This window comes from Theobroma cacao, chromosome 9 (genome assembly GCF_000208745.1).
Source record: "Theobroma cacao cultivar B97-61/B2 chromosome 9, Criollo_cocoa_genome_V2, whole genome shotgun sequence".
NCBI classification, from domain to species: domain Eukaryota; kingdom Viridiplantae; phylum Streptophyta; class Magnoliopsida; order Malvales; family Malvaceae; genus Theobroma; species Theobroma cacao.
The window spans coordinates 13,903,045-13,919,408 of record NC_030858.1 but is presented as its reverse complement, the minus strand read 5'-3'; the positions used below and the strand labels follow the sequence as shown (position 1 = coordinate 13,919,408).

Genomic DNA, 16,364 nt, shown 5'->3' with positions numbered 1-16,364 from the left:
AATTGAGGCATAATAAGGTATTTTGGGTACCAAGGGGATGAGAGGAGATTGGAGAAAATTTTTAAAATAAAATAATATTTTATTAATAAAATAATACTAAAATATTAATATTTTATTCAGTGTCAAAATTTTTCCATGAAGAAGGAGTACATGGTCAATCTAAGTGAAGGAGGAGAAGAATGAGAGAATTTTTGGAGAAAAATGAAGTTAATGGGGCCGCGTGTCTTTATTAAGTAAAGATAACGCGAGCAAATAAATATTTTAAATATTATAAGGACACCGCGTTGGAGTACAAACTTCATACTTTGTTTGTACATGTGTAGAAGAAGGTAATAAAAGGAAATTGGAGTTAAATGAGTGTTGGGAGGACTAAATTAAAATGGAAGGAAACAAAAAAGGTAAAACGGTAATTTTATATGAAGTTAGGTGTTTTTAGGCCAAAACCGATCTTATCCTTTCCCCCACCAGATTTTTCTTCTTCTTCATTCAGCCCCACACCATTCTTGAAGCTTCCATGCCATTTCTCTTTATCCACCATGAAATCAAGTTTTCTTCACTTTCCTTTCCATGTTTTCTTTTCCTTTCTTCTCCAAACTTCTTGAGCACTAAATTTACAGCCTTTAACCCCAGTTTTCAACACATCTAAACCTTAGGAGGAGAAGAAAGAAAAAGAGAGAAAGGAAGAAAAAGCTTGGTTTTGGTGATTCAAGCAAGAAACGGTAAGAATTCTTGTTTTTGGCTCGAGTAGTCTTTGAAAATGAGTTAGTGACTTAGAGAAATGTCTTGTGGCAGCAAAGATTGACTTGATTGGAGAAAAATTGATAACATGTAAGCCAATAAACCCATGGGTACATGAAGGATTCAAAGTGAAAAAGGAAAACGGTAAGCTTAACACTATGTTTTAAAGCCTACGGTTAGTTGAATATTGTGAGGAATTATGGTTGTTAAAAGGATTTATTTGCCTATGCTAGTTGAAAATTATTAAGATTGTATGGCATGTTGTTTGAAAGAAATGAAAAAGGAATATTGTGGATGGAGGATTGAGAAACAAAGTATTGAAAGTTAGATAGATAACGATGCGTGTAAACTAGGAAATAATCGAGTGAAAGTGAGAATGATTGTTGCTGCCATATATGTGGATTATGTGTGAAAATATAAGATGAATTTAGGTGAAAATTATTTAGAAAGGTTGAAGTAGACATGTGACATCATAATTAAGTTGCCAGTGATATAATTTAAGGAATTACGTAAGTAATGGATATAAGTAATTTTAGTAAAAATATATTAAGATGTGAGTTAATTGAAGATGGTTTCATGATAGGATGAAAAATATAAATTTGAGTAAGGATTAATTGATTGAAGTGCTGCCCGTATACGTATATAATTAAATATATTGAGTTCATATTATTGTTAGGAAGTGCAAAGATAAGGTTAAAGTACTGTGGTGGCGTGTCGGAGTAAACATCGAGCGACCAGCCAGTGAAAATAATCAGAGACAGCTCTGATCAAATAGCGATGTAATATCCCGCTATCGTAAGGTGAGTGAACTTGCATAAAATGTTTTAGGAGTAAGGCACATGTGGTTGATTGAGACATTTTAATTGTTTTTCGATAAAAATGCATAGGAACAAGCCTTTAGTGAAATGTTTTTGTGATGTGGAACATGATTGTGATGAATCTATGTACCTTTATATGATACTGATATGTATATATAAAAAAATAGTAATATATGATATGTATTGTTAAGTAATTTTGTGTAATTGATGTAACCGTGCATGTGCGGAGTAGGCAGTGCACATGCCGGTTGAATGACAATGTTGTGATAATTGTAACCGTGCATGTGCGGAGTGGGCAGTGCACATGCCGGTTGAATGACAATGTCGTGAAAATTACAACCGTGCATGTGCGGAGTGGGCAGTGCACATGACGATAATGATGCACATGAGTTGAGTGAGATGGGGTGTCCAACTATGTGCACGATGTGGGGGGATGCACATGAGCCGGGTGAGGTGATGGTGGTGTATGTGCTTATATATATATATATATATATATATATATNTATATATATATATATATATATATATATATATATATATATTTACTATATATAGATGTTTGGATTTAATATGTGATTGCATTGACTATTGAAAACTTGAGTATTGTCAATGTGTTCAATTTAATGTGTAATGTGGCATGAGTGGAATTTTCTCGATGGTAGTGAAAGCCCCTTGGATTTTATCTGGCCAAAATTTCATTACAGCGAGAATGCCTTTTTGCTGCGGTAAGAGTCAATCTATTATATGCTTGACTTGCTTGAATTCTACTAAAGTTTTCATTTCTCAACTTCTTTGTTGTTCATGAGTCTTTCGTCATCAAGTGACTAAATGACCAAGGGTTTGAATAAGGGGTTTTTAAATAGAAATAAACTAAATTACATTGTTTTGAACTTAAGTGCATCATGATTTCCAAACCTTCCTTAATGTTGCTTGTTCCCTTCCTATGTTCACTCACTGAGTTTGTACTCACTTTTTTAAAATTCATGTTTTAGGTTTTTCTGAGTTAAAGGTGATTGGATCCTAGGACAAGGTACTCCTTCCTATACATTACTCGGTAGGTTTAACGTGACACTAAGTATTATCAATCATGCCTAGAGTCACTCCGCTGACGGTCAAAGTCTAATTATGTGTATATGAATATTTAATGTGAAACATTATGTAATATCCCGCACCCTCGTTGGACACAAATAAGACCTTATTGATCAAATGAATTATAGTTTGATGTGAATTTGCGTGCTAAAGAGCGACAAATGATGAAAGGAACGTTCAAGAATAAAATGCTTCGCGTGTGCAGAAATAATAATTAAATAATAATATTTTTGTTGGAGAGGAATTAGTAAGCTAAAGGATGATTCGGAAGTAAACCGCGATGTAATGATGTGTTTCGGGACCAAAGAAGGCAAGTGAAAAATTTTGAAATAAAATAATATTTTATTCAATAAAATAATATCAAAATATTAATATTTTATATGTTGTCGGAATTAGTCATGAAAAATGAAATATGACTAATTTAAGTGAGGGAGATGAAGCAAAGAAGAATTTTGAAGGAAAACGACGATAATTGCGTCAACGTGATTTTATTAAATCGAGCTAACGCGGGTAAGTAAATATTTAAATATTATAATGACACCGCGTTGAAATGCGATCTCGATATTTTGATTATACACGTGTAAGAAAAGGAAGAGAGTAGGAAATTAAAATTTTTACACATGTCGGAAGAATTAATTTTAAAATATGAAAAATTAAGGGAGGTGTGTTAAATAAAATGAAGTTAAGGCATAATGTGTAAATTTTATTGTTTTGAAGAAATAAAAATAAAATGAAAATAAAATGGATTATAAAATAATGAAGAAAAGATGTTGAAAAGCCAAATAATATTTTTATATGTACATGAGTGGCCACATGAGTCAAGAATGGGAATGATGTGGTTTGGATGGGAATGAAGAAAAGTCAAAGTCAATTGAAAGAATACTAAATTGGAACCAAGTGAAGTGAATGGCCGGTTGAACAAAGGAAAAAAAAAGACAAAAAAGTAAAGAAAACAAAAGAGAATAGTGTAGAAAGGAATGTGGGGGCCGGCCATGTGAGGAAAGAAAAAGGAAGAGAGAAAAGTTAAGTCGGTTAGTGAAGAAGAAAAAGAGAAGAAAAATAAAGGAAGAAAGAAATGAAGAGAAAAAGGGAGAGAAAAAATCGTGGGAGAGGAAGAGCAAAAAGAATGGTTTTGCTACACTTTGAGGAAGGAAAAGAGAGCTTTTTGCTGTAATTTTTGGAGGAAGAAGAAAGCTGAAAATTTTGAGGTAAGAAAGTTGATTTTTTTTTTAAGTAAATTGCTGGAATTTTTGAGGTTTTTATGGCTGATTTTGGTGCTGAAAATTCAAGGTTTTTGCTACTGAAATTGTGTGAATTTGCAGCTAGAAATTTTGAAGGTTTTGTTGCCATTGAAGGACAGCAAAGTGCTGCCAATTTGTGCAAAAAAATTGAAACTGTTTGTGCAGAAAAATTAGAGCTAATTGCTACCAATTTGTACAGAAAAATTGGAGCTATTTGTGCAAAAAAATTAGAGTTGTTTGTTGCCAATTTGTGCAAAAAATTGGACAGCTTTGTGCTGCCAAAATTGAGGAGTTTTGTTACTAGAAATCTACTGATTTTAGAGCAAAAAATGGCAGCAAAAAAGGTGAGAAAATGAGGCTTTTGGTGACCGATTTTGAGAGGAAGCCACGGTGGTGAAGAGAGGAAGCCATGGTGGTGAAGAGAGGAAGCCACGGTGGTGAAGGGAAGCCACGGGCTGGAAAGAAAAGAAAAAGAAGAAGAAACATGGAAGAGAGAAAAAGAAAGAAAAAAGAAAAGAAAAGAAATAGAAAATAAATGGGCATGACCTAATAGAAAATAAATGGGCATGACCCAATAGAAAATAAGTGGGCATGGCCTAATATGAAATAAAAATAAATGGACTTGGCCCAAGTAGGAAAAATGGAGAAGCCCATGGAGAGGGCCCAAAAGTCATAAAGAAATGAAAAGGCCCAATGGTAAGTTAATGTTATATTTTAAGGTTTATGGGTAGTTTAATATTGTGCATATTTTGGATGAAAAATATGCAAGTTGCTTAAGGAATTTTTAATTAAGTTGCTACCCATACAAATGTGTGATTAAGTATACTGAGTTTAAATTGTTGCTAGAAAAGTTATCGTGGAGGCTTGCCGAACGAAGTATGTGACCGACAAATAGGAATAATTATACGCGTACGAATCAATAGTGAAGTAATATCCCACTATTATGAGGTGAGTAGGGGGTGTCAACTTTAAAAATTTCGTATATATATATACATGTACGTATATTTTACGTGAAGTGCAAAATTTATGGAAAGCATGCGTTGATAGAATTTTAAGGAATTGTGGGTGTAAGTTATTTTTAGAAATCATTTGAAATATATATATATATATATATATATATTAGACGTAAAGTGTTTTAAACCGGGAAACAAGCTTTTCGAAAAGATTTATATCAAAGGAAATTGTGCCTTATTGTTTGTGTGGTGTGCATTCATGAAATTTATTACATATTCACCATGCTATTTTGATACAAAATATCATGCAAATATTTACAATGAACATTTTACGAAAAGAGAGTTTTAACGTGATGTGGGGACCGATATTTTGAGAAAGATTTAAAATATCCCTTTGAAGATCAAATTTGAATTCTTTTAAAAGGTGATTTCATTTTAACCAAGAAATTCAAAGAGTAATTGGAGATTGCTACTTGTTGTGTTATAAATTGTATTTTGAATCGAATGGCTTGTGACAATATTTGCATGAATGGTTGAATTGGTATTTGTGTTGAAATATATGAACTGTGTATTTAGCCTTGAGAGGCTGAATTGTGAAATAATTGTCATGTCATGTTATTGCAAATTTTATTGTATTGTGAGTTTAGCTTGCTGCAGTGGGCGGATTCTGTGGACCAGCCTATTAGAGGGGCACGAAATCCAGTTATATATGTACCTCGGTCGGATAAGCGCGTATAGGGTATCTCTTGAGGTATGGTTAGAGTTCACATCACGCCGAACCACCTCATGATGATGAACTCCGCTAACGCCAAGGAACGGCTGTGTTTTCAAAATAAAAATATGATTTATGCGTACATTACTTTTTAATAGCCTTGGCGGATTCGGTTGGGATAGCCCCAAGCCAAGGTATCCCTAACAACCGAGTATGAGAATGATTTTGGCACAAGCCAAGTTTTTAAGAAAGTCATAAGCCATGTTGTTTATTTTTGACAAAAATGTAATGGTTTTATAGAGTTGAAATAAATTTTAATATTATGAATTATACTTCTTTACATGGTGAAAAAAGAATTAAACGATTTTTTGCAGCTCCCCTATATTTTTATCTGTGAAATAAATCTGTAATTCCTCGCATATGGGGCGAGTTATGATTTAGGCATGATTTTAAATATTATTTGGTTTCATGGGAGCTTGCTAAATTTTATTGATTTGATTCGAAAATGATTATTAATATATTTTGATGTGAAAATTTTATTACCTCGATTATTTATACTTTATAAGAAATTCTCAATTTTTATATAAGGCACAAATCCCCGTTTGAAACGAATTGTTTTTATAATATGCATTTTTATATTCAACTGATCTGCCATTTACTTGTTTTCCATCTATGCCCTACTCGCTGAGTCGATGATTATCACTGAGTCGATGAGACTCACGCCCCTTTATTTCCCTTTTTACAGATAGGGATTAGCCTAGCGTTTAGTTAGTGACGCATTCAATCCACCGTGAATAGATAAAAGCATCTCCTAACATTTTATTTCGAGTCGCTCTGCTGTTAGAGGTCAAGTCGTAGCATTTTATTTATTAAGTTGTAAACGAATTCTAAATTTTTATATAAGCATTAATTTGGAGATTATAAATTTTAATGCATATACTTACGAATAAAAAGAAAAAGTTTGTATTGATTTTTTATATTTATGGTTTAACTTAGTATATAAAAGTATCAATATTATATGGTGATTGAATGTAGTGGATTAATGAGCAAATTCTAGACAAGCTTGTTCGAGACTTGGCAAGTCTTTTCCGGAAGTCTTGGACGCCGGCAATGACCGGGGAAAGGTCGTTGCACATTAAGAATCATTTGTTAATCTATTTATGAATATATTGGTGGATGATGCCATTATGAATGTATGATTGGGTTTTATGAATAATTTTCAAAGAAACAGTATTTGAACATTTCAAGCTTTGGATTCTAAAGGAATAGGGATTAATATATAAGATCAATTAAGTAGGCTTGTTTAGGTTTAGTGGGTTGAGCCCATTGGGCCTTTGTGCCAATCATAGCCCGAAATTTAGGCTGTGACAATTTCCTAGCAGTCTGGGGGACATAAGCTCACCAATTAACCTCACGCTTGCTATTTGGTACCCACCTTGCAAACCATCAACAGTACACATGTGTACCTTGTGGAACATGCGAACATGCTAATAATCTCCCTCAGACAACTTTGTTGCATGTAAAGTGAACTTGCATGCCTTGTCCTTACAAGCAGCCTCAAAACGAGTATGACATGACTTTTTAAGGGCATTGTTTGTCAAGTCATGTCCAAAATTGGGTAAAAACAATTAAAATTATTATGAGGGTCATTTTTTATTTGGGTTTGTGAAGAGGGTTTTTTCTCATAATTTTCGCTATAATAAAAACTACGTGATAGCAAATTCACATTAAAGTTAATTTTTAGAGATGAAAACACCGAAGAAATATCAAACCACTTACTTAATTTATAAAAATCAAAAATCAAAAACCAACCATTAAAATCTTTTTGAAGTCTGAAAGAAGATAATGAAAACTAAATGATACTAAAACTTGAGAGATTAGAGAATTGTGCTGCTAACGTGGTATAAAATATAACTTGAAAAAACAACTATGAGAGAAAATATTAGAAGAAGTAAAAAGATCTTATTTGAGAGTGTATATTTACAAGTGAAGTGAAGGATCTATATATAGGCTAATAACCTCTTATCTAGATAAAACTTACAAGATAAAGGTAATACTTAAGGGATTTAATTTGGATGGATTAAATTTTAATTTTAATCAAATCTAATCTACATCCAAATCTAAATATACATAATTAAATATATGAGTTTAAATTAGATTACACTCTTGTGTCTAGCTTGTTGGACTATTTGGTATATTTGGACTGCTTGGCATGATTTGAAATCTTGTGAAATAACATAATAGACATTCACACATATATTCATAATAATTCTTTTATTATAGTACTTTTATTGTAGGTCAAATAAATTTTTATTAGTAACGATTAATTAACCGTTATTAATCAACATACCACTTGTTATTTTTATATTACGTGATACTGATATAATATATTAACATGTCATTGTAAATGATAATGTGATAAATTGATATGACAAGATTACATGTTTGATGATATTTTTTAATCTTCACATTAGTGTTATGTTAACTCCACATAAACATAAAAATAATAAATGATATTTACACTAATAGCAATTAATCAACGTAGATTATAAGAGTTTCTTTGATGAAAAATAAAAATACAGGGCTTGATTAAATATAATAAAAAATAAAATTTTATTTTAATTTTCAAATAATTTAGAGATTTTTGAAATATTGTCTCTTATTTATAATTACCTACTTGTTTTTCACTAATGAAGCAAACGGAACATGTAATTTAATAAATAGCAGCAAAATTTGAATATTAAATTATATATTTTTAAAAGGTTAAGATTCATTTGCTAACCCAAAAATAAGTTACTGGAAAAAAATCGTACGCCGGTATCCAAACCCATAGACCGAAAACCAACCGAAAAAGAAAAATGAAAACCCATATGGGCCATATCCTGATATCCCAACCCGTAAACCGAAAACCGATTTTTCCAGCATAGTAAATTACGCGGCGACGGTGAGTGCACATGTATTATGTACAACTGTCTCTCTCCCCCTTTCATTCCCCTTAGCTTAATTTCCCGAGTCGTTGCTCACCACTCATTCTCTCCCTTCTCTCGCACTGAACCCTCTCCAGTCCCTTCCCAACAACAACAAACTCAACTCTCCCTCCCCCTCCCCCTCCTTCTCCGTCTTTTTCGTCTGCTATCTCTCTTCTCTTTCTTTCCCCTTTCTTTGTTCATCAGCTTCCATGGGTTGAAGAAGAAAACTGGCTGCCTGGATTGCTTTGTTAGATATTTATGGAGTGGGATAGTAATTCCGATCTGAGTGGGGATGAAGACGAGGGCTTCCTGCTCAACGATGGCGGCCCACTTCCTTTTCCTGTCCAAAACTTGCTCCAAACGGCTCCTTGTGGCTTTGTCGTCACCGATGCCCTCGAGCCCGACCATCCCATCATTTATGTCAACACCGTCTTCGAGATGGTTACGGGCTATCGCGCTGAGGAGGTTCTTGGCCGCAATTGGTCAGTTCTTATTGCTTTTTCTGCTTGGTTATGTTGGTTCAGAATTATTATTTGTTTTTGCCATTTCTTCCTTATATCACTCGGGACCTCGAGTGGCGCTTGGATTCTAATTTTGTTTTCGAGTCGTATATGAAATGAGAGGCAGATAAAATATACTATGTTTTAGGTCTCTGTGTGATGGAATTTATTGATTAATCAAAACCCTTATTGGGATTTTTTTTTTCTTTTAATAACCACCTTTTTTTCGCTTTTGTTATTTGCTTTGGGTGTGAGTGGAGGTATTTGCTAAAAATTGCCGAATATATTCAAGATAGGCAGTATTAATTTTCCTTTTAACATATTGTTTGTTTTGCAAAGAGAAAGCCAAAATTACTTTGCAGTTTAATGAAGTTAGATCTGGGCAGTGCCCTTTTTGAAGTTTCTATACAGAGGGTCTTTAAAGATATTGCCTTGTTAATGTTTCAGGCAGCATAAACATGTGCATGATATCAAGTGTGTGGCGAAGCACCTTATTACCTATCCAGAACCAACTTAAAATTAATAATGGTGGTATGGATTTCCTTAAATAGAATATTGAGAGTGCAGGATATGTTGCAAAGTATATATTAACTAGAAACTACTCTAATGTGGGAAATTTTTGGTGAAAACTTTCAGTTTGATGGGATGAGATGCCATGTGGCTTGAGTAGAGTAGGCATATATACGCTAGAAAGAGAATCTTCAACTTAATTGATACGTTTTGGGATTCTTAACTAGTTTGTCATTAGGGATTATGCTTGAGCAGCGTGATATAGTTTTTTTTATAGATGGGTGTGCATGGTTGCCATATCACTAGCTTTATACTAGTGATATATTCAGATTAGGGATTGGAAGCTTGTATCAAGTGGGCATGCTGGTAATATCATGTTGATTTATCTATGCCTTGGTTTTTTTTCACTTCATCTTGATTGCTTTAACTTTCGAAGCTCCAGATTCATCCTACATGTTGATAATAAGGGTTCCAGACCTGGAAAGCATCTTCTGAGTCTATAGTGTTTTCCCTGTTGTTACTTTCTAAAGAAGCTGTCCCTTGATGTTAAGGTATCATAGTAGAATTTTCTTGATTAATAATGTTTATGTAAGTGGGAAACATTCCTGAATCATACCAATAGTAAATAAAAAAAAATTTAAATGTTATATCTTTGTTAAGATGTTTCTGGTATCAGTACCCCAAATCTCATATTGTATTGTGTCTATTGACTAAAGATAGAGTTTTTACCCAATATACTAGCATTTAGTAAGTGGAAAGAAATGAAGAAATGTGTCTATACTATACTGTTTTCTTTGGTAAGGGAGATGATATCTCCCTCTATTTCATGAGCTCTCTCTAAAATCACAAATGATAATAATAATAACAACAACCTGTAGTGTTCCTTTTTTGAATGTTGCACTAAGCATAACTTGTTGGACCATGGTGGTGAGAAATCTGGATAAGATGTTTGGAAATTGTAGCAATACAATTAACGCTCTACTTTTCCATATCAATATCTAAAGCCTTTATATGTTGAAGCTTTTCTGAAGGGAGACTTGAGCAAATTATATCAGTGAGATCATAACTACATTCTAACTGACTTTTAGAGTAGAACAAATAGAGTTGAGGCAGTAGAGTCTAGAAGTTTTTTTTTTTTTTTCATCATAAAGATATGTAGTATGATGAAAATATCTAGGTAGTATCAGATTAGACTCAAATTCATACTTGCATCAGGAATCATATTGCTGTGGTGAAATACATGTTAACAAAGGGGGGATCTCCTACAAAAGCCTTTTTGGTGAACTAGAGTTTGGCAACTTGTGATTTTATGTTTCAGACTGTAAAGAGAAATAGTCTGGGGTTGCTTATCGTTTGAAGGCTTCAAATGGCCGCACTTTGTATTTATCAAATGATAGAATCTTTTGGCTAGCAAACTTGTAGGTTGGGGTGGTGCTGGGGATGGGTTCTTTTATTGATAAATTGCTAGTGTGATGATATGTGATTTCATTTAAGGAAACCTGGGAACAGGTAGGCCAAATAATTTAATTAGGACAATGGTGCAAATTAAACTGTTGTACAAGCATGATAAAAAACAAAGAAGGCTGAGAAGTAGAACAGGAGAAAGAAAACTCCTATTAGTAGAAGAAAAGCATGCACAATCATGCCTCCATACTTTCAAAGAAGTGCTTGAAATTCCATTAGCTCAATTCTCCAAGTTTGGACGTATGTGTATGTTATGTGAATCTGGTTTTTTTTAATTCTTTTTCCATTTAATTCTTCTCTTATTTGTGTGCTTCTACACTGCAAGGCGATCAAATAAATATGAAAGCACATTAAAGACTATCATCAAATAAGTATGATACTAGACTCAACTCGTTTTGAAAAAACCCATGAATAAACTGTAAAAAAAAAAAAAGTTACTTTAAAGGAATCAGGTACAATTAACTTTTTGCCACCTGTTTTTGTCAAAATATTTATAACTTGAAGAAGCTTCTTATAGATTTGTTATATAAATTGCATTTCAGTATCTTTATGGTTGTCTGGTTGAATTGGAGAATAGAACAGCTTCATTATGAAGAGACAGTTTAAATATTCAATGACTAAATTTGTGTTTCTAAGATCTCTTCACTTGGATGAATATTTTTTAAAAATTTTTTCTTGTTTTCTTTCTCATTTCATGTTTGGTATTTGTACTTCTATACTTCTGGTGCGCTATTTTGTGCTCTTAAATAATACTTTTTATCGAGAAGACAGATAACAGAGTAACTAGAGCAGTTACCTATAATGTGTATGATTTAGTAAGCATGTTGCCACCTGTTCTCATGGTTCTGAATAAGTTAAGCTATATATCTATATATATATATATATATATATAAATGAATGGAATATATTTTCTTCTACAAGATATGAACATTCTCCCTTCTTTAGTTACTCTATTTGTCTCATTATTCTTGTCTTTTTTTAATGCAAAAAACAAAAATAGGGTAAGGGAAATGGGATAGACTGAGTATGGCTCCAATTTAAAGGAAAAGAGTGTTCTGTATTTTTAATGAGTTGAAGGTCTGTGGATGTCAATTAGAGGTATAAAAGTCAAACATCATGCAAGCTTTTTCCTCTTTTATTTTTTATTTTGTTTATTTTTCAGAAAAAATTTTACCATTTTTTTTAAGTTGATCCAACTCAAACCAATCAAACTCTGGAATAGGCTGGTTCATAATTTATTAATTTATACTTTGTGGGTTTACATTGTGGCCCTGTGGCAATTTCTACGGCTCACTGTTCAGCAGTACACATGAAACAGTTCATTAGAGAGCCTGAAGTTGTGTACTTGTGTTCATGTTATCCTATGCTTTTCCTTTGCCCTAGTGGTTTGCACAATGACGCTTATGTTTCAGTGATTCTTCTTCCCCTTGTACATGAATTTAGAGTTACAGCTAGAAATGTAGAACAATTGTAAATATCTTGTGTAGTTAATGTACTTTTTTTTAAGATATTAGCATCGGGTTTCTCTGTGAGGAAACAAACCAATTACATTTTTTCTATTTATTTTAAGTTTGTAACTTATGGCCTGAGATGTCCTATTAATGTGGTATTGTTTTCAAGTTACACACTTTGTTGGTGGTCCAGAATAATAATATTTGTGGACCTGCAGGCTTGAAAACAATGTGTTATCTATACATAGATTACATGTTGTACAATCAAATGCTTCTGTAAAATTCTAATGTTAATGGTGCAATTGTGCTGCCCCTTCTCTCATATGTTTAAAAAATATACAATCCTTGTGTTTTTTCGGCATAGCTATTTAATTTTGGTCATCTTTACACCAAAGTCTCAACATGTTTGTAGATAAATTATCATATTGTCAATATATTTTTTTGGTAAGTAGTATTGTCCATTTTCTTTGTCATAATGTGAATATATTTGTGCCAAAGATATCAGATGGATGTTGAAAACTCAGAAAAAATCGGCATTAATGATGTTTTCCTAATACATGAAGTGTAAAAGTTTGCACTTTGATATCTTTACTACTTGCTAGGTTAATAAGGTTTCTTTCAATATCCTTCTGCATGGACCAAAGCCAACAGTTGGACTTCTGGTTAATTTCTACTTTCCTCATCAATGCTGAGGCCTCTAAAGTTGCAATATCTGTTGTGTGTTTATGCTTTATGGTCATTACTGCACAATTGAGAAGGGAGGGGTCAAAGGTGATTACTGTATGTTGTGTTGTAACTTTGCTTTAGAGGGCCTTTGAAAAGTTTTAATGTATCCTTTTCTGTTCTTTGTTACGATTCATGGAGCATCATTTTAAATTGAAAGCTCATTCCCACTACTACCCACTCATCTCATTCATTGCCTACAATTTAATGCTAATCGTCTTGATAATTTGTGTTTATTGTTGTGGTTACTTCACTTATACTCCTTGCCATCTATAAATTTTCTTGTAGGAGATAAAGAATATTTACTGTTCATCATGTAATGAGGTGCTAATTGTTGTGAGTTCTTATGGTTTGTTCTGATATTTGTGTGGTTTTGTTTCAGCCGTTTCTTACAGTGTAGAGGACCATTTGCAAAAAGACGGCATCCATTGGTGGACTCCACGGTAGTTTCAGAAATTCGGAGATGCCTTGAGGAGGGCATTGAATTCCACGGCGAGTTGTTGAACTTTAGAAAGGATGGATCTCCATTGATGAACAGACTGCGTCTTACTCCAATATATGGAGATGATGAGACAATCACTCATGTTATCGGGATCCAGATCTTCACAGAAGCAAACATTGATCTAGGTCCAGTGCCAGGATCTTCAATAAAGGAGTCTATAAAGTCATCTGACCGTTCTCATTCTGGATTTTCTGCTTTTCGGCCTGTCGTAGTTGGGGACCGAAATGTCTGCCGTGGGGTTTGTGGGATATTGCAATTAAGTGATGAGGTACTGTCTCTCAAGATACTTTCACGGCTGACACCAAGAGATATCGCATCAGTTGGTTCTGTCTGTAGGCGACTTTATGAGTTGACAAGCAATGAGGATCTTTGGAGAATGGTTTGTCAAAATGCATGGGGAAGCGAGACTACCCGTATTTTAGAGACAGTCCCTGGTGCAAAGAGACTTGGGTGGGGTCGGCTGGCAAGGGAATTGACCACTCTCGAAGCAGCTGCTTGGAGGAAGCTAACTGTTGGAGGTGCTGTTGAACCTTCAAGGTGCAACTTTAGTGCCTGTGCTGTTGGGAATCGGGTTGTACTTTTTGGTGGTGAAGGGGTAAACATGCAACCGATGAATGACACCTTTGTACTGGATCTAAATTCCAGCAACCCAGAGTGGCAACATGTCCAAGTGAGCTCTCCTCCTCCTGGTCGTTGGGGTCATACACTTTCTTGTGTGAATGGGTCTCATCTGGTGGTATTTGGAGGCTGTGGAAGGCAGGGCCTGCTCAATGATGTTTTTGTGCTTGATTTGGATGCAAAGCCTCCAACCTGGCGAGAGATCTCTGGATTGGCTCCTCCACTTCCTCGATCATGGCACAGCTCATGCACACTTGACGGGACCAAGCTGATAGTTTCTGGTGGTTGTGCCGATTCAGGAGTACTTCTTAGTGACACTTTCCTGCTTGATCTTTCAATGGAGAAACCTGTCTGGAGAGAGATTCCAGTAGCATGGACCCCACCTTCTCGTTTGGGTCACACATTGTCAGTATATGGTGGTCGGAAAATATTGATGTTTGGAGGTCTTGCTAAGAGTGGTCCACTCCGGTTTCGTTCTAGTGATGTATTCACAATGGATTTAAGTGAGGAGGAACCATGTTGGAGATGTGTAACTGGGAGTGGAATGCCTGGTGCTGGAAATCCAGGCGGCATAGCTCCACCTCCAAGACTTGATCATGTTGCTGTGAGCCTCCCTGGTGGAAGAATTCTCATCTTTGGTGGGTCTGTTGCTGGTCTTCACTCTGCTTCCCAACTTTATCTCCTGGACCCAACTGATGAAAAACCAACATGGAGGATATTGAATGTGCCTGGCCGACCCCCAAGGTTTGCTTGGGGGCATAGTACTTGTGTAGTTGGCGGGACAAGGGCAATAGTACTCGGTGGGCAAACAGGTGAAGAGTGGATGCTAACTGAGCTCCATGAACTATCGCTGGCAAGTTCAGTTATCTGATTAGAGTCGTGGCTAAAAGAGGATGTGCGAAAGGAAAGCTATCTGTTGTAAAGGAGTTACGACTCACAACGAGTCCTCAACTCCAAGATGAGAGAGAATTCTGAGAAGTTGATTGGTGAACATCTTTGGGTCACTAGAAAAGAAAAGGGAAACAAAAAACAAAAGGAACTCTTGACAAACATTCCTCTGGACATGTTTTGACATTTGTAATAGGTGATTGTCCCGTGATGCATATTCTTGTAGGAGGGTTGTTCTGGCTCGGGATAAAACTTTGAAATGAGTGACTTGAACATGTTTTGTTTTTTTTGGTAAGGTTTGTATGAAGTGCCTGACAATACTCACAATGGATTATTCTTGGCTGTTAGGATGGTAGTATTTGATAGACACGTAGGTAATTTATATATGTAGGTTGAAGTAGTTGTGCCCGATCCGTTTAATTGATATTTTGTAAGTAATAAAAAAAATGGGAGAAAGGGATGTTGCATATTGCATTAGTCTTTTATGTTATGCCAGTTCCATGATTGCTGGTGTGGTACTAAGGATGCTGCTCAGCAAGTTTCTCTCGAACCTTGTTGCATCACTTCGCAATGTCTTTAACCTGATTCCCACTTTCACAGCTTCCTTTTACTTGAAAAGCTTTGAATGAGTTCAATAAATGGATGGGACTCCTTCATTGCGTGTTTGACGAAAAAGAAACGTACATGTATCCATCACATGAGCTTCTTTAATTTTGTGTTTTTATCATCGTCACAGATTGTAATTATTTATATGTGGATGTCTATTTCCCTTCAAATTATTTATTATTTTCATTTATAAATTTGTGAAGTGAGAGTGTTTAAGTATTTTTATAGACTATCATGTCAGCATAAATAGATTTACCCTTTTAATTAATTTAATAAAAGTAACCCTAGCCCACCTAATAACTTTATAAATATACGATTACCCAAACAAATATGTAAGCTTCAAATAGTTGTTGTATTGGTTTTCAATTAAGGTCAAGACTGGTCTTATATAATAACAATATTTATCATTTTTCATTATTGATTTGTATATGATTTAACTTGCATTGTTACGCTTGCTTTTGAACTTTATTTCTAGGTGCTGCTTGGAACAAGCACAGCATATTTTTAGAATGGGTGTTTCATTTTTAACTTCTTGTCTTCTTTTATTTTATTATTATTTGTTCTGAGACTTCTTTCATTTAT

At 34.4% G+C, this 16,364-nt stretch overlaps 1 protein-coding gene and 2 long non-coding RNA genes across 6 annotated transcripts; all 3 read left to right on the top strand.

Annotated features, from left to right (window-relative positions):
- Positions 527 to 2,784, top strand: LOC108663313. 3 transcript variants are annotated; one of them, XR_001929265.1, is made up of 3 exons: positions 527 to 719; positions 1,415 to 1,538; positions 2,549 to 2,784. It is a non-coding gene; the product is annotated as an uncharacterized LOC108663313 (long non-coding RNA). The 3 variants fall into 3 exon arrangements; XR_001929266.1 differs by lacking the exon at positions 527 to 719 and adding an exon at positions 842 to 882 and having other exon boundaries at positions 1,419 to 1,538; XR_001929264.1 differs by lacking the exon at positions 527 to 719 and adding an exon at positions 842 to 882.
- On the top strand, positions 4,447 to 4,941 carry LOC108663318. 2 transcript variants are annotated; one of them, XR_001929275.1, is made up of 2 exons: positions 4,447 to 4,582; positions 4,738 to 4,941. It is a non-coding gene; the product is annotated as an uncharacterized LOC108663318 (long non-coding RNA). The 2 variants fall into 2 exon arrangements; XR_001929274.1 differs by having other exon boundaries at positions 4,733 to 4,941.
- Positions 8,531 to 15,653, top strand: LOC18589282 (adagio protein 1). Its single transcript, XM_007014172.2, has 2 exons — positions 8,531 to 9,002; positions 13,551 to 15,653. The coding sequence occupies exons 1-2, from the start codon at positions 8,779 to 8,781 to the stop codon at positions 15,157 to 15,159; spliced, it is 1,833 nt and encodes a 610-aa protein (XP_007014234.1). The 5' UTR covers positions 8,531 to 8,778; the 3' UTR covers positions 15,160 to 15,653.

Coding starts and splice junctions, on each gene's coding strand:
- LOC18589282 (XM_007014172.2), top strand. CDS start 8,779: ATGGAGTGGGATAGTAATTCCGATCTGAGTGGGGATGAAGACGAGGGC. Junction 9,003..13,550: donor GAGGTTCTTGGCCGCAATTG/GTCAGTTCTTAT, acceptor GTTTTGTTTCAG/CCGTTTCTTACAGTGTAGAG.